The sequence below is a fragment of the Hippocampus guttulatus genome, chromosome 13 (genome assembly GCF_054856545.1).
Source record: "Hippocampus guttulatus isolate MCC_2025c chromosome 13, RoL_Hgut_1.0, whole genome shotgun sequence".
NCBI lineage: Eukaryota > Metazoa > Chordata > Actinopteri > Syngnathiformes > Syngnathidae > Hippocampus > Hippocampus guttulatus.
Window position 1 is genome coordinate 15096405 of NC_141273.1, and position 24202 is coordinate 15120606.

Sequence of the window (24202 nt, forward strand, 5' to 3'; positions counted from 1 at the left end):
ATAACATCTATAGGTGATATCTTCACTTCCTAGATTTTATTATTTTTATTGTTCATTTAAATATAAGAATTTGTTACGAATAATGTATGTTTTTAAAAATGTATGTTGGATATGTATGTTTTAACATATTTTTCAGTCAGCTATTTAACTCCATTATTTTTTATCATTATTTAATCATTCATATTTAAATATACAAATAAATATTTGTAATCAATTTATTTAAATCCTTTTCATTATACTGTAGACCACAGGTGTCAAACTCAAAGCCCGGGGCCAAATCTGGCCCGCCACATCATTTTATGTGGCTGGCGAAATCTGATTGAACACGTCAATTTCCATGAAGCTTTCGAAAATGTCTACATTAAAATTAAAATTCTCATATGTAATAAATAAGAGAGATATTCTAAGCATTTTCTTGTGACCAAACCCCTCATGATAGTAACTTAGGAGTTGAATCAACAGTTATTTTTGACTTCCTTAGATAGTTTCAGTCACAATGGCAGGGAAATGGTAACTAAAATGTGGCCCGTGACAAAAATGAGTTTGACACCCCTGCTGTCGACCCTTTTATACCCTCACAGTGCAGAGATGCTGCCTACCTCGCGCTGCTTGTTGCTGCGTGGAAAGCCCACTGACGACCTGGTGGGATAAATTACTTCCACTTCAGGCTGAGGCGCATATCATTTCACGGCTCGAATTTAGAAAAGATATGGAGGCATAAGAGCGATGCATCCATATTTCAACAAACCAAGATTTCATCCTTTCAGCGGCCATGCGTTTTGAGTGTTTCTTCACCTTTCCATGTGAATATTTTCACACAAAAAAAAAAACAAGACATCGACACAAGGATGTTTTAGTCTGCGGAGTAGTTTTATTACAGAGGTTTTTGGGGAAACAGTAGTTTCAACCTCAGATAAGAAAAAATACAACAAGCTGATGTTCAGTGTTTTTAAATGACATATGAGTGCGAGTGTACAATCATGCTGTGCATCGGGTTGTCCTTGAAGCATAATCAGCGCCGAGATGTTTTGACTGGGAACTTGATGAAGCAAATGTAGGCACTTCTCAAGAATCTGGCGAACAAACACAAAAAAAGCTCCTTTTACATATGCGCAATATTTGCCTTCTGGTCCACGCCATTGTTTGGTTTACGATTCACATGATGGACAGCGTTGCAAAGTAGTTGCAGCGATACATTTTACGTCTGTCATTGTTTTCTATATAACGTAATCCAGTCAACACACACACTTTTCAAAGTGACATCTGCAGGAGTGTCAAAGTCGCAAATGAGAAATTCTGCCGTTATTTGTACTTTTAGGCTGTAACTCGCATTGTGCTGTTTGTTATGTAGGACTATTTTTGCTTTAAAGGAGACATTTTATGTCCCAGGTGTCTCGATAGCAAGACTGTGACATGTTTTTGTTAAAATATCACAAGTATAAAAAATTAGAGCCTTTTTTTTACTGCAGATTACCTGCCATGGAGAAAGTGGCTTGTTCGAGGGGCGGTTCCGTCTCATGTTGTGAGCTTGCCTGAGGGGTGTCCGGTTTTGTTCCAATGAAAACCAATCGGCAGGATCGCCATATTGTGAAATTACAGTGGGAGGCAAATATTCAGAATGGCGTTTTCAGAGATTGGGAGATAACTCCAGATTTACTTGGTTGCTTAATTTCACATTTGATGGGTTGGCAGGCACTCCACAGACCTAAGTAGTTGTCATATTTTCCATAATATGTCACCTTTACTTCTAATGATATCTATTATTGCACATGTCATCCAAGATTTCCTGTCTTAAAAATACTTTCTCCTTTTCAAAACTTTAGTTTTTTTTTTAAATATATATATCCTTCATTCGTGTGTGTGGTGTGCTTTCAGTACCACGGCGTCCGTTTTGGACGCGAGATTAGCATTTAGCTCAAGTGTTATGAATCTAAAAAGAACAGTATCAAAGCCAAGGGGACGGTTGTAACATGGATAAAAAAACAACAAAACAAAACAACAATGAGACACAGATGACATAATTAAGTCGGTTGAACGGGTTGGCATAAGGGAGAGGAGGTCGCATGTTCTCAGTAGGTGCCTTTGGTGTGGCTGAAGATGGCGATGGGGAAATGTTTGACGTGCGACGACCACTGCGCCGCCAGCTGGAAAAACTTGACGTCGTTCCACTCCACGCCGTCAATCGACACTGAGCCACAAACAAACACAAACCTAGATTAAAATTGAAACGGCGAGACAATAATATCGGAAAAATAAAATAAAACAATCAAGTTCATTTGAATTGAAGGCAATAAAAAAAGGGTGAGTGAGGTAAACGTCAAATAAACATTTCATTGAGTAACACTTCAAAACACTGATTGAATAAAATAAAAACAATTTTAAATGAAATTCAATTTACATCGAACGAGAGGAATTAAAACAAAATAATGCATCAAATGGAGTCATTTGAGTAGAACTGTGACAAAAATGAACACGCAAAATGGTTTGGGACAGTTTGTTTCCATGACGGACGTGATTGATTATAAGACGCAGATTATTTCTACTCGTGTTGTACTGAATGACGCCAGCGTCTTTACCTGTCAACATGTTGTGCTGGTGTTTGGCCGTGCAAATGAGACGACTGATGCCCTCGATCACCTGACTCTTGGACTCCACCTCCTTGTCTTTGCTCTTCTTTGGCAGGAACATCACTGCAACAACGCAACACAAACTCTAAAATAATTGTGCCGTTTCGTCACGTCTTGATTCCGTTTGCACGTGTTCTGTTCTCATCAGCCCTCCAGCCACTCATGTCTTCTCCAGGTCAACCTCACCTTGTCAGTTTGTGGAACATTTGAAAAAGTTGACGTTTGATACTTTAGACATGTAACCGGCCTCACCCTTCTTGTTCTTCTCCTTGGTCACCACCGTCATGGACATGGTGGGGAGGGTGCTGGGCTCGGCGCCCCCCGCGGGCAGGCGGCTGACCTGCAGCGAGCGGAAATTGCACTTGAGCGTATTCTTGGCGGCGGAGGATGAGGAGGAATCGCGCTTCTCCAAGTCCTTCTTCCTATCGGCCACCCAGTAGTCCACCTGAAGGCCCATCAGCTCGGCCTGACCCCCGGAACTGGGTGAGATGGACACACGTGGCGTCATCACACACATAATACTTCGATAATACTTGTCGGCCACAAAATAAGGTACACTTCCATGACACGCACAACACAAGAACTGTGTCCAAATAAATTAAAATAAAATACATATTAAATGGAATAAGACAAAAAAAACTAGAAAGGGAAAATAAAGTACCCTGAAAATAGAATGCAATCGATAAATCTCTGTTTAAATAAAAATAAAACAAAAAATAAAACAAAAGCGCCCTTCATATAATTAAAAATAAAATACCAGGGGGGCAAGAAAAGTGTTTTTTTTAATACAAAATAAAAAAAAATGTGATTGAATCAAATAAACATTGGAAAGGGCAAATAGGATACTCTGAAAATGAAATGATTAAAAACAATTTAAAAAGCCTTTTAAAAAAAGACACCCCACCTCACTCCAAACGCTCGTTCACCTGTACACGCAGAAACTTGTGTTGACGGACGGCGAGGAGGGCGGAGTGGGCGACGCCTCTTTCAGCGCCGGCGACGCTTGAGGCGGCGCGGCGAGCACGAGCGAGGAACCGGCGGGCGCCGCGTCATCCGAGTCGCCTTCAGAGGAAACGGGAGACTTCAGGCAAGGCCACTTTATTCATACGGCACATTACATACACAGGGCAACTCAATGTGCTTCACAGAGAGCAAAAGTAACATATTAAAATGACTACAAGAACGTATACCGACAACATTTAAGCACATTTACAACCAATACACTTAAAAACATTTAAAAAGAAAAGGAAAACAATAAAAAGCATCGATTTTTCATTTATTCCATTTGCGTGCAGCCTAACAGCTAAATGCCACTTCACCATGTTTGCTTTGAAACCTGGGCCCCCACTTGAGGTTCCAGTCCCAATATTTTAGTCCCCCATACAGCAGTGGCGTGCCTTCAGTGGGGAACTTACCCGACTATTCATCTTTCAAAAGCGTCACAAGCATGTTTTGATTATAGTAGGACTGAACAATTTTTCAAAAGAATCTAATTGCATTTTTTTCCAAGAGCATCACTTAAAAAAAAAGCCTTGCCTGCAGTTGCCGACGTTTGCTCCACTATTCCCACTTTAACCATCTGTGGGATTGAAAGGATGACACGGAGACAAGCCATCAGTGCCCGAATAGACGCATCAGTGCTCCACGTGACAGAGAGACGTTACTCACGCCAATGAACGGGATGAATTTCTGACATGAGTCCTCATCGGGGCTGCAGAAAACATCAAGAATTAAAGCACTGGATGACTTTTTAATTAACTACAAGAAAGAATCACTAAAAGCAAAGGCGAGGGGGGAGGGGGGGAAGCCATTTCATGTTAGTAACCTAAATTTCACATCGGGTCATAACATTAGGTACACTAAATTATCTCATGACATAGGAAATACTTTGACCAATTATTAGGGCCTCGGATTACACGAGGTAGAAAAATTACAATATCACGTGTTCAAATCAAATCAAATCAAAACTTCTTTTTTTTTTGATGGAAGAACATAAGTTATTCTCTCTCCCAAAAAATTATTTTATTCATTGTATATTCTTCGGTGATCAGAATTTTTCTGTTCAATATCACAATCGGCATTAAAAAAAAAAATCCAGATCATTTGGGCCCTAATATTTAATTTCACTTTACAGGGACTTTAAATCACGCTACTGCAAATTGGCCAAAAAGTTAGGCCGCTGTTCTTCTCAGTGGCTCAAATTGGATTGGATTGGATTGGATACAACTTTATTGTCAATGAATGAATGAATAAATGAAGGAAATGTAAAAAATGATGCGCCAATAAAATATTTTGGGGGGGGATTTGGTTCCACGCTTACAGTGGATCTCATGACACCGTGTCCCTAATCTTATGACCCGGTGAGGATCATGCTTCCGATTGGCCGCCAATCAATGCGGGGGTCACGTGACCTCTTCCAAGCAAGGCGTGCGGTGAACGTGAGGGGGAAATTGCGTTGAAACTTAAGAAAAAAGAAAAGAAAATAAAGCAAGAACCTCTCTACTCGACTTTCTTCTACTTTAAGGGCTATCACGCGATGTGCTATTTTCCCGGCTGGCAAGCGAAAAAATAGCTTTCACGCAGCGTCGAAAAGGGGAAGGATGTGGTGCGAGGTTGTTGATCTTGCCTTGAGGACACTTGCCATCGCCCCCCCAGGGAAGAAACGGACAGGCTACACAAGAGTGGGTTGGAGTGGGGGGGGCATAGAAGAAGAAGAACACATCTGAATGTAAAGCCCACGGTCGCCTAGCAACAAGATGCATTGTGATTTGGGCCATTGGTTAAGGATGCACATGCAAAATGGAAGTTTTTTTTTTAAATTAAGATGGGGGGATGAATTTTGACGGGTTAAGAATTACGATGAGTAAAGTTTGTCATTTCAAGTCTTAATGTAGAATCTCATCAGAACTTTTTTTTTTTAATTAAATATAACTTTTTCTTGTACTGTGCATTTCGAACAAATATCTTGTCATTTTTGTGACTTCTACTCCCAAAATTATGACTTCATTCTCTTTAAAGCACACATGTATTTCTGGTGAGATGACAGCTTCATTCATGCCAAGTTATGACATTACTCTCGCAATATTTGTGCTTTTCTCTCCCCAACTATGGCTTCATCTTCTTTCTTATCACACTTGACTGTATTTTTCCTTTCCAGTCAAAAGATGCCACTCATAAAACGGCAACAACTGAGAGAGAGGGCGGAAAATGGCGGCAAGATGCACACACACACACACACGACTGACGAGGCGGAATGAGAGAGCAACTGAAAATGGAGCACAATACCTGACGGAAAAATCAAAATGAAAGCTCTTTTTCCTTAAAAAAAAAGACAAAAAACAAAACAAAAAATAACAACACAAAGCACACAACCATGTTATTTGCACAAGTACACACAATGATGGAAACACACATACACTCATCTTTTAACTTTTTTTTTACAAAGAATAAACACACATCGGACTATTCGTTGGGTAGACCTGCACAAGCTTCAATGACATCCCCCTCAAAACAATGTCGCGTTTCTAAAGATCAACAATTTTGAAATGGTTCCCTCTTTAAATCTAACTTTAAATGAAAATAAATGAGTAACAAGTAAAATAATAGTATTAAATCTAACTTAAATGAGCAAGCAGAATGTCGATTCATCATGAGTAAAATAACATATTTAAATACTGTATTAGTAATACAAAATAAAGTCACACTTGAATTCTATTTATATAACTACATTTTCACAGATTAGAAAGGATAAATACATGTGAGTATTGTTCTATTTCTTGTCTGCGTGTGTTATCTTGGGTAGTTGAAGGAACACCACTGCCAGAACTCCATGCTAATTTTTGCTAGCTAGCCTGTCGATGTTTCGAAATGAAGTATTGTGATGTCATAAGTCTTGTATTTCCACATACTTTGTGTGTAATTGTATTTGTTGGGTGTTTATTTTGACTGTAAACTCCAACTGGGGTGTCAATTGATTGTTTCAAGTACACTTAAAGAAGGCAGAATAATGTGCGCTGTATGTGGTTTTCAATAGATTGTGCAGGTCTACCTAATGTTGTGAAAATGTCAGTTCGCAGTTTGTATAGTTTGTGCATTTGAAGCATTAGTTAGCTCAATTTAGACTTTGGACAACACGTAATTAATTTTCATATTTAGTAAATGAGAAAATACCATGGTGCCGTGAGATATGAGTTTCACTTGTACCTTGACCACGCTCGTCACTCAAAAACACTTGTATGTCAAATCATCTTTTTCCATTGAAATGAATGGAAAAGTAATTTAGCCATTGCAACTGCCACAAACAAAAAAAACCCCCAAAAAATTAAAGAATTGATGTAACATGTTTTGAATAAAAAGAACTGGAATATTTTAATGTATACTTAACATATACCATACAATAAAAAAATATACAGTATATACTTTTTTGTTGTTGTTTTGCTCATTCTGATGTGTGCTCATTGGTCACCTGGGGGCAATATAAATCAGAGACATGTACTGTATTGGATGTTCATCTGCTCTCTTGGCTTCTCAGTACGGCAGTAGTATTTAATCAAGCCGGGTTACTCGTATCATAAGGCACCACGGTTCATGTAAACACATAAATACCGTATGTATCCAGTATCACACAAAAGTGAGCACACCCCAAACATTTGTGCAAATACGGTATGATTTACTGAAAAGACTGAGTCTTGAGTTGTTTGGAGGGGATGGCGAATTTCCACAGTTCGAAAAGCTGGACACTAGCAAAATTTCTTCAGTGTTCTCTCATGAAAAGATTGAGTGAAACATTTATGAAAAAATGTGAAGGGGGTGTCTTCACTTATGCGAGATACTGGATAGAATTAGAAAATACCTCTTTTGTTTGTACGTGAGCATGGCCTCGGCGATGGGGAGCTGGTGCGCTCCAGTGGCGCCCAGCATGTACTGAGTCACCCTGGAAACCACATCTGGACTCTCCTGGACTGCACACATCATATCAACACACACGCACGCACGCACACACACACACACACACACACGCACGCACACACACACACAGTTTTTTCCCTTCCATTTTCCCTGATAATTTCTATAAACACAAGTGTCATTGTGTATATTCTGAGACACGCGGCAAAGACTTCTTGGAAAGGCCCACTTTGTCAGTTGCAAAATTCAATGCCATCTTGAAGAATGGAGACCCCCCCGCCCTCCTTACCGACAACAGGAGCCTCGGACTTGTGAAAGAGGTCCTTCCAGGCGGCGTCTTGGAACAAAGTGTTGTATCTGTAGTCCATGGTGCCCAGATACTTGGACACGGGGTGTGGACCTGGACGGAACCGCACAGAGCATTTCATACAGAAAAAAATGTATATATAATAATAATAATAATTGTAATGTTTGTAGACAAATAATTGGGCCTCTGGGTTGCAAGCGCATTTCAGTGTGTAATTGAGCAATCAAGTAAATCTTAAGTCATCTGCTGATTTCTGAGAATTTGTCTGTGAGCGATCACTTCAGATTTAATGCAGCAATTCATTCCATTGTGTTGCTCCTTCTTGTGTGCCTGCCTTGGCCACCGGGAGGCGGTATAATACAGTTATGCAGACACAAATTGAGAAAAAGAACTGCTTCTTCGACCACTTCCACTGTTAAGAACCCAGTAAGGTGCTGTAATATTTCAGCGAGGATAAAGAATATATGCCTGTGAGCACTGTAGGGTTGAGTCGAGTTGAATCCCTCCTTTACATCAAAATCCCCATCAAAAACGCCGAAACCCACTGACGACATTCTGCGCAATGACAACTGGACTTCTCCATCCACACACGCGTTGGAGCAACACAGAGGAGAACGAGGGCTGCAGTACGCACCCAGCGGGATGATGAGGAAGCGCATGTATCCGAGCCAGTCGGGGGTCTTGTGCGTCAGGTGGTCCACAAAGAGGCGGAGCACGGCGCTGAGGTAGTGCTGCGCACCGGCCACCGCAACCTTGATAGGGACCGGCGTCTGCGAGTTACAGTTGCAGCTGCGCTCGCACACCAGCACGCACACGCAGACATTGAATTGAACCCTTTCAGGATTGCAAATGATCATGCAAAAGAAACACTTGCAATGGAGCCCAAGCAATTCTGCCGAGCAACAAGCGAAAATGGAGCAAGGAGGAAAAAAAATGTACAACAGTGCGCTCACAATCTCTGTATGCGGGACACGATGGTGTTGAACGCCGCCTGGATGTCCGCCGTGCTGCAGGTGCACACCACGGGCAAGTGGTGGTTCTGGAGCATATCCGACAGGTACTGAAGGGAGAGCAGAAGGTGCGCTTGGAACGGGAGCGCCAGAAAAGAAGTGTCCGAGGGCCAGCTCACCTGTCCCTGCCAGTCGGACGTGTTGATGAGAATAATGCTGTCGGGAAGCTGGTTGTCAGACACCAGGATGTGGTTGAGCTGGTCGTACACCGTCTTCCTTGGAATCTGCACGTAAATAAGAGCTTTAAAAAAACAAAAAAGAATCCATCTATCTATCTGTTACGCGTGGAATATTTTTCAGCAGGAATTCAGGCCACACTTCAGAAAGTGGCAACTACCGAAACAAGGGATGGAAAGCCAGTCCACCGATAGTTTGGACTTTAAGGTTGTGACGCATCAAACTTTAGAAGCGGTACGATGCGCTGCAGTTTTTGCAATTCTAAGTCTGTGTTTCTGTTAAAATAATATTTTTGTTGTTTTTAACTTCACAATACTGATATTTTTATTTATCCTGCACCCAAGAAATACACAAAAAACTAATACTAAAGCAAATTTTAAAAAATGAAGCTAAAAATAAGCATTTTCAAAAAACGGGTATGAATAAAAAATAACCACATTATTTACCGACACAATGTACCATATTTTCCGCACTATAAGGCGCAGCTAAAAGCGTTCGATTTTCTCAAAAGCCGATGTGCCTTATATAGGGATCAATATTCAGATTTCTTGGACATAGTACTTGAACTTTTCTGTAAAGTGCTTTGTTAGAGCTGCAGCGCTTGTGAAAACTCAATATAAATAAAGCTGTATTGTATTGTATTCCTTTAGCGTAGCTCCATCTAGTGGATGCATAAAGCAACTGCAGCCACTATTGTAGCTTCTATTCCACGCGCCTTATAATGCGGTGCGCCCTATATATGAAAACGGTTTTAAAATAGGCCATTCATCACTTATACTCCGAAGCACCTTATAGTGCGGAAAATACAGTATATAATTACTACACAGGGAAAGTGTTGGTTTGAGCCATTGGGGGTGCGAATGATCAAAATGGGACCACCTCTACCTCGATTTGAGCCAAGAAAAACCCAGTTAGTGTGCACTTACTTGCAAGTGGCTGCGAGTGTCCAGCGCCCGCTCGTTGTCCAAACTGTTGGCCCGCTCGTTCAGAGGCCGACTGGGCTGGCGCTCCTTCAGCGACGTGCTGCGACCTCGCCTGCCCGCCATCTTGGGCTCCTGCCTGGAAAAGTCAAATAAGAGGGTGAGAGAGAGTGGATGGATGGATAAAAAAAAAATCCACATATTCCTGACCAGTTGGTTGACCTGTTGGACGAAATGATGAGCGACTCCGTCTTGGTCATCTTGCCACTCGGGGGAAGTCTGTCCAAGAACGTGTCCATGTTGTCCATCTCCAGCTCCGTGGTCGGCGTCACGGCCTCCGGATGCTCCTGAGGAAAAATTGGAATCGCTTCCTTTAATATTGATCAGCATCACTCTGTGTGTGTGTGTGTGTGTGTGTGTGTGTGTGTGCGTGTGTCCACTCACGTAGGAGATATTGTCAGACACATTGTCCTCACCAACACATTTGTTTCTATCAGGCTCCATCTGAAAAAAAAAGTGCACAAGCGTGTGAATATGAATACGATCGATGGTATTGATGATTGCTAAGTTGATGCGCTGACCGGGCTGGGGGGCTCGCGGTGGCTGCGGCTGCTGTGGATGCTTCCGATTTCTGTCTGCGAGCTGGACAGGGATAGACCCTCAAAATACGGCCTAAAATAGTACAATAAAAAACTTTTTTTTACTCCTTTCATTTTCTATGCTGTGTAATAAAATGAGTCTTGAAACAAGTTTTCTTTTCATTTAATATTTACTATATTTTAAGAGAAAAAAAAGTTCATATCACGCTCACACATTCTTACTTGAGTTTGGGTTTAGGTGTGCTGAGGACGCTGTCGTCATCATCCAGCTCGGGTCCGCTGTCGCTGGGGTTGTCAAACTCAACACTATCCAGGTCTAGATCTTCCTCCTCCACCTCAGGAGGAACCTCGGCTGGATCCTGCTCCGAGTCAAGTAACTTAGTACATGTACAGATGTAACTGTATTGCCTCATGTAGGTCCAGTCGGTCTTCGTTATCATGACGTTTTGGTCACCTCGTCGGACACTCTGAACCTCTTGAGGAGGGCCACCACTCTCTGCTTGAAGTTTTGCTGCTAAAAGACCACACACAATGAACACAAAATCAACAAAAAGTCTGCACGCTGTGCAGCATTAGCTTTAGGTTAGAGTTTTTGTTGGCGTCCCCCTCACTTTAGTATTAGCTTTAGTTTTAACTTTGGTTTCGGGTGTTTTAGCTTTAATCTTAGCTTTAGCTTACATCTCATGTTTACCCTCAGTAGTAGCTTTCGCGCTAGCTTTCTTTTCAGCCTTAATATTCATTTTAGCTTTCACTCCAAGTTCATTTTCATGCTTTGGATTAAATTTGTGAAGCTTTAGCGTTAGTTTTATTTGCGTTAATGTATTCTGTAGCTTTATTTCTCGCTTTTCCTTGAGTTGAAATTGTAGTTTTACCATTGCTTTAAGCTAGCTTTCATTTTAGCTCAAGTCTTAGCTTTATTTTACAGTTCACCCTCTTTGGATTAGCTAAATTTTTTTTTTTTTTACTAACTCTTGTGATGGATGCCGTTCTGACGATGGACCTTCTCTGCTTCTTTGGCTTACGCACATCATAGTCATCATCTTCCAGATCCTGAAGACCACCAAAATACCCAGAAAAGTGCTTTAACTTCAGTCCATGTTTTTTCCCCCCTCTTTTAATCAAGACAATCTCACCTGAGCCTGTGCCGCATCATCGCTGGCCTCCTGCTCTGAGGAGAAGCTCTCATACTCCTCCTCTGAGTAGTTATCTGCACAACAAGAATCATTTATCACTACTCAGACATGCTGTCACATAATAACAACTTTCCTGGATAAACGTCCGCTGATGGACCTTCAGTAATAAATATTGAACAAATAATACCAAGTTTTGTAGATTACTATAAAATATTTCCATAGCAATTTTGAGAAATGATACAATGCTAATATGCTAACAGTAGGTCTACAACATTGCACTCTGAGGACAGATAGCGCAAGGGCAAAGCCATGAGTTATTCATTTGCGATTACGGAAGATCCACCATTCATTGGGCACTATATAAAAATTCCTATATCATGATTAGGGAGAGGGAGTGAATGAGGAGACAGCCAATGTCGAGATGGACACTGAAGGTGGTACCGGAGCATTTGATCTTGTGTCCGGCCTGCATGCTGCCATCCTCGTGGTCGATGGGCTGGCTGGAGAGTGAGAATATCCAGATCTCGGCCACCTTCCCCAGGAGGTCCTTCTGGTGGCTGCAGAGAGGCAGCACCTGGCCTCCCTCCGTTGGGTGCTGCATCACCTGGGGGACGACAAAATAAAATGTTGGGATGCACGTCTTAAAGTAGTAAGAAGCGCGTAAAAAGTGGTATCACATACGATCATATTTGCTGATGACACCTCTAAGAGAGCGTATGTAAATGGCAAAAATGGAAGGGCCATAAGACTGACCCTTGAGGAACACCCCAGGAAAGGGGGACAGATTTACGGGTGCCAATAACCACTGGAAAAGACCTACAGTATTTGACCACTAGTATACAAACTGGTTAAAAAGTTCTTTGTCACTGCGGGAAGCGAGTTGTTGCTGGTACCTCGGCCATGTCGATGGAGCCCGCAGCCAGCGTCTTGTAGCCCAGGATGGTGCGGTTCTTGTAGCGCTTGCGTCTCTGCAGCAGGATCTGAAGCTTGTTGCCCTCACGCTTCAGGAAGTGTGGGTACTGATCAAGGGGAAAACATCAAGAAGTCACTTTTACCTGTCAGTTATTTTAATAGTTGAGTGAGTGTGTGATTTAGTTGGTGTGAGTGATTGGACAGGATGTTGTTGTCTTTGCACCTGCAGTGAAAAGGTGAGGGCCAGCTCTGTCTCCACAGACCCAGTGGGCGGCAGCACGATCTCATGGGACCTCAGGATGCGCTTGGAGCCCTGAAGACACACACACACACACACGCACGCACGCACGCACACACACCACATTCACCAATAAATACCACACTTCCTGTTTTGTATTTTTCAACTAACTCATTGTGCTACATCAAAGCATATTGCCATGTTTTTTTCCGTACTTGAATTTTGACGGCGATGACCACAGAGATGAGCTCCTTGTCAAGTTCTTTGAGTACCACCAGCTTTTTCAGAGTCAGACTGCAAAGCCTGAGGGGGGGGGGGGGGGGGGGGGGAGTCAACATGTCAGTTTGGAAGTTGTTGTAGTACCTAATTATCTCAACAGAGGGCGATATTTTCCCTGCCACAATAACCCATTCGTTCGTTTTTGTTTCATGACGCAGCAGATAGAATGACAAGTACACGTGAATTCAGATATATCAGTTATTTTAAAATTCACGTTTATTTATATAGTCCTTCAACAAAAAAAAAGACGCTCCAAGGGTGTCGCAAGCCCATAGCTCACAAATGTATTTAAAATAAAATGAAAAGACCAAATAAATGACAATGATATTAGCATGGAAGAAATGAAAATGAAAAACATTATTTAGTCATCATATTAAAATTTGATTGGAAAAAAACACGATTTCTAACGAATTATACAAACAGAAAACCTTTGTAAAACGCATTCAGACACCTACACGAATCACATAAATGAAGAGTACGTAATTCTAGTTTCCTGGGCTTGTGCCAACACAACCAAACGGGCACCCTGGAGAAGACTGTGGAGTGGGGTCCGGCCCCGGGGTGGCATTGTCTGAGTGTGAGACAGCCGGTGGGAGTTTCTGGGGTGTTTTGAGACACTTCCTGCACGAGACAAAAGTTAGTGGGCGAGGACCACTTTGGTTCTGTTGAACTAAATTATTCCAAGAGGCTCACGATGAATCATCTCCTTTTGAGAGCGCCCCGTGGTGCACTTTGTACCACTGACCTCACCTATTAAACATTTGCCAGCCAATGGTTTCCCCATTGCTGAAAAGCGGTTTTCTTGCCAGCTTGCTGCCTCACACAGCAGCGAAAGGACAGGGGGGCCACACAGAAACAGAATCAGTTTTTTTTCTATTTTTTTTATTCTCTGGATTCTTTTTGGTTCTCCATATGTCACACTGTGCAGGCAACTTGTTGCTTGGCAGATTCTATGATTTTTTTTATGATACTTAACTTTACAACAAATAGGAAGGAAAAAAATGAAAGTTTTACATTTGTCTTATGTTGTAATGTGTTAATGTCTAAAAAAAATCAAGTCAAAAATTGGTTTTAGAATATCTAATATAAACCGATTAAATTGGCCAGCTGATGAATCGGTCTGGCTATAAATAAACACATTATGAAAATTGGCTAAACGGCGTCTCATATCTTGAGAAACTCATTATTCGGGTATGACAGTTACGAACGCGAAAAAAAGAAAATGCACGCGGCGCAAAACATGGCTTCGTATGAAACGGAGTAAAAGCAAACATTGAGACAAGCGGGACAACAATGCCAGGTTTGAGGCATCTTTCAAAGGCAACCTTTCTCATAGCAGGATTGCGGTACGCGAGCCCCGAGAAGCCCCAGGCACGGCCGCCGCCGGCCCCCCATCAAGGCGCGCATTGTTTTCTCCGGCCGGCCTGCGCCGTGACAATAGGCGCATTCTGTGTTCCGGTTCCGAGTGTGGTGCTGCTCGGGATCGGGATGCGAAGGCGGATCGAACTAAAATCTCTTCCAGCCACGCCTAGTGCTAGGATGTTGTTCGTTGTGTAGGAATAGCTTTTAAAATAATAACTTACTGATCTGTATTCAATGTAAAATACAGATAAGAAGATAAGATAAGAAATCCTTTATTAGTCTCGCAATGGAGAAATTCCCAATTCACAGCAGCTAAGTTATGAAAGGAAGAAGTAGAAGAACAAAATATAGGAGCTTCTGGAAAGGCAGCATTCCCAATATATCCCAAATACTGTATCTGTGATTCATTACAAACTGAGATATAGCTTTCCTTATATCCCCTCCTATCTCATGCTGTTCTCTATTAAAATACAAATCGAAGTGAGGTTGGTTTTGGCTGAGCTGCTTCCGGGTTTGTTTATGTCGTCTGTCTGTGTAATAAAGTGTTGGCCAACAAAAAACACCCTGGAGTGTGTGCACGGCTGCGCCTCCCATCTGCTCTGTTTGTGCTGCATGATGTTCCGAGTCGCACGCACTAGACAGCTGCTGATTTTTTTTCTCACACAAACACACACACACACGCACATACACACGCACACACACACAAACACGCACACACACGCACACACGCGCACACACACACACACGCACACACACACACACACACACACACACAGTCACCCCAAAGGACACATGGCCTCGCAAGCTTTTGCTGATGAAGATTATGCAATGACTGTCACATGACACTCGGGACGAACAAGAGTTTCGGGACACAAATTCCATCGGTCCGTGTGGTCGGTCACCGCTTCGCTCCCCTCGATGCAAGTAGATTATAACGGCGAAAAGTGAAAATTCATTTGAACTGCCTTTTCATCCAGATGTGGACAGATTTTTTTTAAAATCTCAACTTCCATCTGGTCGGTCAAAAACAGAGTACCCGGAGAAAACCCACTCAGGTACGGGGAGAACATATAAAAAGACCACAGGATGGGCGGACCCGGGAATCGCATCCATGACCTCTGTGCTGTGAGATGTGCTGACCGCTTCATCATCGTGCTGCCCGACTGGAACCATCCATCCATTTTCTAAATCGCTTATCCTCACAAGGGTGCTGGAGCCTATCCCAGCTGTATGGGGGGGGACGGGGGACACACACCCTGAACTGGTCGCCAGCCAATCGCAGTGCGCACATAGACGAACAACCATCCGTGCTCACAATTTAGTTTGAGAATGTTCAATCAGCCTACCATGCATGTTTTTGGAATGTGGGAGGAAAATGAAGTACCCGGGGAAAACCCACGGAAGCACGGGGGAGAATATGAAAAATCCCCACAGGAAGCCCGAGGCCGCACCCATGACCTCTGGACTGTGAGGACGACGCATTAACGAGTCGACCACCGGGCCCCGACTGGAACCGTCAGAAGTGAAAACATTTCACAGTAAGGCAACGTTTTTAAAAGCTTTTTTTTTTCTCTTCGTCTATTTGTCAGGGTTATTGGGGGCAGACTTCAATTCCATTCCATTACAGAAGAAGCCCGAATGGAGATTGAAGACATTGAGTGAAGGCTTGACATTGCTTTCACGCACTCTGGGTTCTCTTTCTTTTTCTTCTTCTTCTTTTTTTTTCTTGTGGAAAATTCCATTAATTTTCAAAGGCTGTATATTAGCATTTGAGGCAGTAGAGTGCTGACATGCGATACTCGATCAGGTGATCATCTTGTGGGCCAGTGGAAAAGCAGGAAGTGAGGAAATGCAATTCTGAGCGCCGCCTGCTGTTTATTGATTTCATACACGTTTGGGCATTTTCTGCACTGTACATTTGAAATCATGTCCTCTTTTTGTATAGTAAAGGGATGAACATTTGAATGGAATAGTTTTTTTTTTTTTAATGTGATTAATCAACTTTAAAAAAAGTGGTTGACTGTTGACTTTAAACTTGATAAATGTGACGCTGTGGACTATTTATTTATAACATTTGTAAAATTTTTTTTTTTTGTTACTGTGGTACTGCGGTACTGTAATGCCCTCGCATGTGGGCAAGGAGAGCCATAGGCAATAAAGGCACACACCCAACACACAAATACCACAGTTTGCACAGGAACAACCCATGAATAAACCAGTTGATTTCTTCACATTCTCTCCTTTTTTATGGTTAATTATATATTCATTATACTTGCAAATTCCGCCTAGCAACAAGTGTGTCGTGAGCCGCTGAGCGAAAACGGTTCAAACACACCAGCTTGAGCAAGAGTTCAGCGAGGACGGCTATTTCAACTGCTCAAAAGTCAGCGGGCCAGAGCGCTTTCATGCGAGTGTCGCAATGTGGAATACATCAACACACAACACACACACACGCACAAAATCATGAATATTGAGACACAGTTGTCACTGAGCATCTTGCTAATTCACTAACAATACGCGTTGAGTAGACGATGTTAAACAAGTGACCTCAGACCACACACACACACACACACACACACACACACACACACACACACACACACACACACGTACACACGCTGTGTACAATCCATCAGCTGTGGCTCCTCCACATTATTCAGACGTCTGCCGTCGGCTCTTCGGTGTTCAGATGCTCATGCAATATTCAGCAGTGGGATTTACGGGCTGGCTCGGGACATGTAAGTATGACTCTGTGTGTGTGTGTGTGTGTGTGTGTGTGTGTGTGTGTGTGTGTGTGTGTGTGTGTGTGTGTGTGTGTGTGTGTGTGTGTGTGTGTGTGTGTGTGTGTGTGTGTTGTGCAGCCCAAAATAGATTTTGAGCCCAACCTGTCAGACCAAAGAAGAATATGCTATGACAGGACAAGTCTGTGAATGAGCGATGCTGCACACGCAAACAAAAGTAATGATATGGCGCTATGGAAGTAAACAGGCGTAGTGTATATTCTTTATCCGCGAATCAAAACATTGACTTCATCCATGGGAATACTTTTACAGGCCGTAACATTAAGTACATCATGTGTATATGTGTTTAGTTGTGTAGTACCTCATAAAGTCATAAAGACACTTTGGACTTGTGATTTTTTTGTCTCACACACACACACACACACACACAATAATAACAAACAGGTGAGTCAGTGAGGCAAAGTCTAAACTCCTTCCTGGCGTTTGTGTGTCAGTAGAGCATTCAAAGGTAAAAGCTCGCCTCCTCCACAGCCTGAAGAGAGAAGGAGATGTTCTCTACCTTCGCAACGGGGGAAATGCCACGACTTGAGAGTCAAAAGTCAAAATTCATAGATTTTCATCTCTCTTGTGGAGTCGCATTTCAGAAAAAAAAATTTCATCTGTTGCATTTTTGCTAACTTGGGTTAAGTTGGAGGTCTTTTTTAAAATACAAAATCCATAACATAATTTATACTCTGCATTGGGTGGCATTAAAAACACATGAGTTCAAATGATGGAAAATTCAAATAAGTGTTTTAACTTCGACACGCACTCATTTGTATTAGCAAGTAACTCCAACAGATTCATTATTCATGAATCGCTTTTTTCCCCCCTCCAATGATAAAAGGGAAGGGAAAAATGGATAAAAATAAAAAGTCATTAAGATGATCATCTTCTTTTTCTCCATAAAGACTCTCGGGATACGCACCTCCTCCTCATCATCATCATTTATTGATAGAGGCGGCCAAGACCTCGTGTCAGGCTGCTTTTCATCTCGAATATTTTTGGCAGCGGTCTCACGCCACCGCCTTTTAATTAGCCTCTCACGCACGCACAAACACACACGTGCTTATCTGGGGGGAACGATACGATCTGGATGGCTCCCACAGAGGCGCGAGAACATTCTTTAGATTTTCCTAAACGAATAAAAGATGAATGAGGAGGAGGGGCGACCAAGCGCTTCAGGAGCAGCAAGCGGCCAAGCGATGAGGGCAGGAAAGAAACGAACAAGCGCAGGATGGAGAGAGGGAAGACAGGAAGTGGAAAAGGAAGATGACGGGAATTTATATTTTCACAATTTCCAAATCATTTATAGTCGGCGCTAATGACATGAGGATTGCGAATTACGTGTAGATTACTGAATTGTCTCAATGAGCTAAAGACCACTTTTAGAAACAACAGATCAATGGACAGAAAACTATGTTCCAGGCAACTCTAGAGTAGCTGATTAACTCTGTTTGTTCCAGAATTGGCCGCAGCGCCACTGAAGGGCTCTGTGGAGGCATCAGGAGACTGTCACATGCTTGTGGGTTCCGCTACTCTTGTTTAGATAAACAGGCTTAAAGCTGGCTCAAACACACACACACACACACACACACACAAAAAAAAAATGTGGCGGCCATGTTGGTAGTGGCGACGTGCCCATCAAAGACACCTCATGGACATGGGTGACGGCCATGTTAGCAAGGGGGGTGGCTGTCCCATTCAAGCTAATGGAAAGCGTTGACGTTAGCTTAGCAACACGTGTCGTTTCTACATGTTCATATTGATGGCTTTTATTTACTAACACACTAGTCACGCCACACTCTTTCAAAAATGCTATTTTTGAGAAAGACCACCGCTGTTTTGTTTTTTTTGTAAAGTGCTCATCTTCTGCAAAAAAAAGTCGTTTTACGATGGCATACAACTGCACTTCATCACACAGACTGACTATCATTTCGAACATTTTTTTTTTCATCACAATAAATACAAACTGCTAAAGCAGCCTGCCAAATGGTGTTTTCATCAATTACTAATGTTTGTTAAGTCAACATCTGGACACAAATCAAACAGCTTCCAGGTCATAAACGATGAAAAGCGAGAGCGTGCGACTGCCAAAATAATAAATATGACAAATCAACGTTGAAAAATTATAAGCACGACAAAATAACATTTGAGGAAATGAATCAAAATGCAGCCGCTGGTGACAAATGAGAATATCAACATCTGACAATTACATCACAAGAAAACTTCCCAGGGTGTGACCCCCCCCCCCCAAAAAAAGAATTAAATTTTTTAAAAAAGTAGAATTTGCTTGAGTGATGAAAGGAGGAAAGCCTGTAAAATGAGTTAAAGTGAGCTATGGTAGCAGAAATAAAACAATCTGGCAAAAAGCCGTTCTGGACAATAGCGTTCATTAGTGAGAGTCCCCGCTAATCTGCTAACGCGGCCAAGTGGAGCTTTGGAAGGGGTCAGATCAACTTTTTTTTTTTTAATTTCCCAGAGCGCGGACTGGAAACGTTCATTTAGTGGCAGGAAATGGCTGCTGTGTTGATGTGTGTGCGCGTGCGTGCTCCTGAGTGATTACGATGTTTAAATCCCACAAATGGCAAGCACAATCAACGTCCTCGGAGGTTCTTTGTAACACGCAGCTATTGTGTGCTTACATATTTGCAAACCAAGGAAGGAAGAAAGGGAAATAGGTACACGTGAAGAAAGGAAGGAAACATGCGAAATAAAAAGTGGCTCTGAGGAAAGGAAGGAAGTAAGGAACAAAGAAACTGCAGAAGGAAGGAAGGAATGAAGGAAGGAAGGAAGATCGAGGGAAGGATGAAAAAGATGCCAAGGAAACATCTGAAAAATGTAATAAAATGATTTGATATCAAAATATTTACTTACATTTGGCCTACACTGTATGCTAAGTTAGCTACGTATGCTAACCTGTTTTGTTGTGTTGCATTGGGGCCAATACAACCGCAATTGAGCAAAGTCAGCCTGTCCGAGTATTTCAGTGTGTGTGTGTGTGTGTGTGTGTGTGTGTGTGCGCGCGTGTCCTCCAGGACTTTGCTGTGTCAGCGCATCGCTCTTACATAATAATTAAGATTCACAAGGAGGACAGGAAGTGTAACGTCAAGTGCAAGTCGCATTGACGAGACCTCATTTTAGGCAACATCAAAGGATTCACTCAATTTCCTTGACTTGTGCTTTTCGAGTCAAAACTAAGGGCAGACTTGATTGGCCGCCATTAGCGCTTTTATCGTCAGCAAAAATCGCCAGATGTTTTAGCCAATTGTTCTTTTTGTCAAATGTCAATGTCAAATTGTCAAATGCTCTGTCTGCAATTCATAGCTTGATTGCTGTAAGTTTTAAGGAACCAATCCCCCCCCAAAAAAAGTTTGGTCATTAATTGTACCATTTAAAAAAATAATCTGTTATCTGAGTTTAATTCTGCCAAACAGTGACTTTGGCATTGGCAGAAAAAAATAGTATTGGCTCGGCTAGATCGGCTAATTTATTATTACTATTGTTATTATGATTATTGTTATTATGATTATTAGTGTACCACGCAAGGCTGTCTTTGAGTTAACGCTGTCAAAAAAAACTAAACCAAGATGCTAACATCAGTGTGACTTCCCACGGAGAAGATTCCCTGGATGCAGGAGGGGGAGGAGAACAACAAAAGTGGGCGGCGTCCGAACAAAGAGAAGCTCTCGCCGCCTTCTCCGCCGTCCTACTCTGCATTCTCGTAGCGCGAGCATCCCTTGTGGACAAAAGAGCGAGTGTCCCAAGTGTCCTGCGTATCGCCAGCCAGGCGTCTTTTGCTTCTTTCTCACATAGATTCTGCAAAATTGCCACATCAGAGTCGAAGTGCTGGCCACTACACTACAGAGACACGTCGGGAGTCTTTCATCCAAAGATGCAGTAAAATTGGCACATGAAGGCCACAACGTAAGGTCTCAAGCCACTTTCACACAGAGAATCTGAAAATTTCCTTTGTCCCTTTGGCTTCTTCAATACAGAGATCCTGAAAACCTGCCTTTCACGCAGAACCCCGCAAAGTGAGATATTGCAGTCATCTCTAGCCTCTGTTGCACAAAACTCCTGCAAAATTTCAACATCAGAGCTGTGAGAAATGATACTCGCCTTTCACACAGAACCCAAAAAAGAAGAAATTGTTTTACTTATTAGGCCTGTTTTGCCGACAGTATCACGCACCATCAGCTATTTGGCTAACAGACACAAATTATTATTTCATTCAATCATGAGACTTATGATTGCGCCTGATCAAATCTGCCTAGCAACAAGTGACCAGTCCACGACAATGGGAGCAATTAATTGTGTAAGAAAATGTTGCATTAGCGCTGCAATTAAGCGTCAAGAAGGCTGATGAAGTGTGTGGGCGCATAACCGCATGTGACTTGGAGAAGCTTGACCACCTAATAGCCTCGCGCGTCTGAGGTCCCCCTCAGAGCCCTCCGGGCAAGGCAAAAAATGATGGCGGATATGGATTAGATAAGGAAATAAGAAGTCACTGCTCCCAATTAAGAACAAAGATGATCACGAGGGACACTCACACTGAAACTAAAAAAATAGCCACTGAAACATCACTTCACTAAGCTCAAAAGGAGTTTCTGTTCGCACACGAGCATTTAGGCTAATTTTAGCAGACCCATTTTAGAATAACAATCATATGATTCCAAGGAGCATACTTTGTGAGTCCATTCTCATATCCTTAGTTTAGTTTAGCATAATGATACGAGATTTACAAATGGACCCCAGAGTTTAAGTAGTTTAACATACTTCATCAGCGAAAGCTTTGGTTAGCATAATACTTTCCACATTATGCTAGTATTGTTACATTATCTTTGTCTTACTTGACCATAATTAATTAAAATACAGCACTACAATTTATCTTTGATCTGTATTTAGCATACTTAAATAGTCCAGCTTCGAGTAGCAAATACTAACGTACACTATGTGCTCTAGTATCCTCAAATTAGTTTAGCATAGTTAGTCAAGGTGGTAATTTAGTATATGTACCTAACAACTTCATGAGGCTACTGAGCTTTCATTGGTGGAAAGTCGAATTTAATTTAAGAAACTTTCGAGTTTAGCATAGTCTGCAAATGTCATTTTATCATATGGTGTCAAACTCTTTTTTTGTTGAGGGACACGTTACAGCTTCCATCAGAGGGCCGTTGTGATGGTGAAACCAACTACTGTACTGTAAATATTTTAAATTGTCTGATCGTGCCATTACATTACATTACAAGTTATAAAATCAGAAAGGAAGGATCATAGCTTGTTCACTTATTACTGTAAAAGGGGTAACATTTTCCTGGAAAATTGCAATGTAATTATTTATTGCACATGCCAATTTGAAATTTGGTACAAATTTTAGCGAGGATCGTGGAAGTTGACACACATGCTTTTGTAGGCCACATACTGTATAATGATAATGATGTGGTGAGCCAGATCTGGCCCACGGGCCTTGAGTTAGACACCAGCGCATTAGATGGTGCAGGTGTACCTAATTACGTGTCCTATTCTCATTTAAAATGTATTATTGTAGCATAAATGTACATTTGTGTTCCTTTGATCCACATCATGTTAAAAAAATGGATTTAAATCAAATCAATGTTTTTTGGGATGATATTAACCCTAAAGGGGGGGGGGGGCGAGGGGGGCATTTGGGTGTGTAGCATCCCGCCCAATTGCATGCAGCCCTCCATCACAACACATGACTGGATGCGGCCCATGAGCCCCCATTTCTGGGCTCGAGTATCCACTGCAACAACCCCGTGTGGTCATGGTAGCGATGCCCTAGCTCGGGGAGTGCAGCATCGGTGAAAGTTTTAAAAGGACGCCGCATGCATGCGGGGGGTGGGGGTGCAACGGCGGGATTACCTCGGGATGCAGTTCGGGGACGAACCATCGATTTCCCACGTTGCGAACAAATTCATCGGCACCGGTCTGTTGAGAGCCCCGCTGCCGGGGCAGCTTAGTCGGCCACTTCTCTCAGCCATGGTGCCCGGGTCGCGTTCATGCACGCCGGCTCAAGTGTTGGACGTGAGTCCGGGAAAAGAGGGGCGTCCCTCGGTCACGGTAGTGCCACGGTCGAAGGACGAGCCTCGCTGTCTCTCCACCCCAGCTCCTTGTCGCTTTGCTCGGCTCCGTAGAGGTGCGGTGCGGGTGTGGTGGGGGGCGGGACGGGGGGGGCGGGGGGGGGGCAAGCCCGGGTGGAGCGAGTGACCGAGGGGCTTGTTGTGCCCACCACGCTGCTCCTCGTTCAGCATTGGAGGGCAGATTAGTGGCTCACAGGCAGACGGGAGGGGCGCAGCTGGAACACACACATTTTTATTTTGGGGGGGGGGGCTACATTTGAATTCATACTATTGTATCTACAATGTACATTGTGACATCGTATACGCGTCGACATTTACAGTAATTCCCGTGGAACAAGATTTCTCTCCAAATCGAGGGTTGATTTGAAGATTATTTTGAGAATATTTCCACCAACCTCACCGATGTTGGAGAGCAAAATATATTTGACATAAGCGACAATAAAAATGTTGAGCGAATTTGAGCGTATTTTCCCCTGGGCAACATTTGACCCACATTCACTTGTTTACTTGCCGGGTTGATAAGTGAATGAGCAGGGGGTTTTTTTTGTGAACGGAGGGGTAAAATGTCCGCTTGTTTTCCCCACAACTTTGGTTCTCAAACTCATTAAAATTCACCATTTTACTCAGCTATTAAAAAAAAGAATTATGAAGGGGGGTGTTTAAAAAAAAATCTCAGTCTCACTGCCCCTAACCAAGTGTACATCAGAAGTACTAGAATTCCTCAAAAACCAAGTGTTTTGTGAATTATATAACATCTAAATATTTGGTTGTTTCTGGAGAGATTAGCCAGTAGCTCAGAATCAAGGTTACCTGGGAGTGCTGCATGGATTTTTTGGGGGGATTAATACG

The 24202-nt window shown here is 42.5% G+C and overlaps 1 protein-coding gene across 14 annotated transcripts; it reads right to left on the reverse strand.

Annotated features, from left to right (window-relative positions):
- Positions 1 to 849: 849 nt before the first annotated feature.
- On the reverse strand, positions 850 to 23424 carry pacs2 (phosphofurin acidic cluster sorting protein 2). 14 transcript variants are annotated; one of them, XM_086126725.1, is made up of 26 exons: positions 23136 to 23424; positions 13044 to 13131; positions 12814 to 12903; positions 12572 to 12697; positions 12120 to 12282; positions 11679 to 11752; positions 11515 to 11595; positions 11000 to 11056; positions 10768 to 10904; positions 10528 to 10618; positions 10391 to 10450; positions 10157 to 10317; positions 9953 to 10085; positions 8969 to 9073; positions 8793 to 8899; positions 8474 to 8628; positions 7822 to 7932; positions 7480 to 7588; positions 5913 to 5945; positions 5254 to 5298; positions 4296 to 4338; positions 4164 to 4206; positions 3554 to 3689; positions 2880 to 3106; positions 2577 to 2690; positions 850 to 2188 (listed from the first exon to the last, which is right to left on the reverse strand). In XM_086126725.1, exons 1-26 carry the CDS (start codon positions 23252 to 23254, stop codon positions 2070 to 2072), a joined length of 2727 nt encoding a protein of 908 aa, XP_085982851.1. In that variant the 5' UTR covers positions 23255 to 23424; the 3' UTR covers positions 850 to 2069. The 14 variants fall into 14 exon arrangements, with proteins under 14 accessions (XP_085982851.1, XP_085982859.1, XP_085982855.1 ...); XM_086126733.1 differs by having other exon boundaries at positions 10157 to 10293; positions 10528 to 10588; positions 11000 to 11059; XM_086126729.1 differs by having other exon boundaries at positions 10528 to 10588; positions 11000 to 11059.
- Positions 23425 to 24202: the final 778 nt, after the last annotated feature.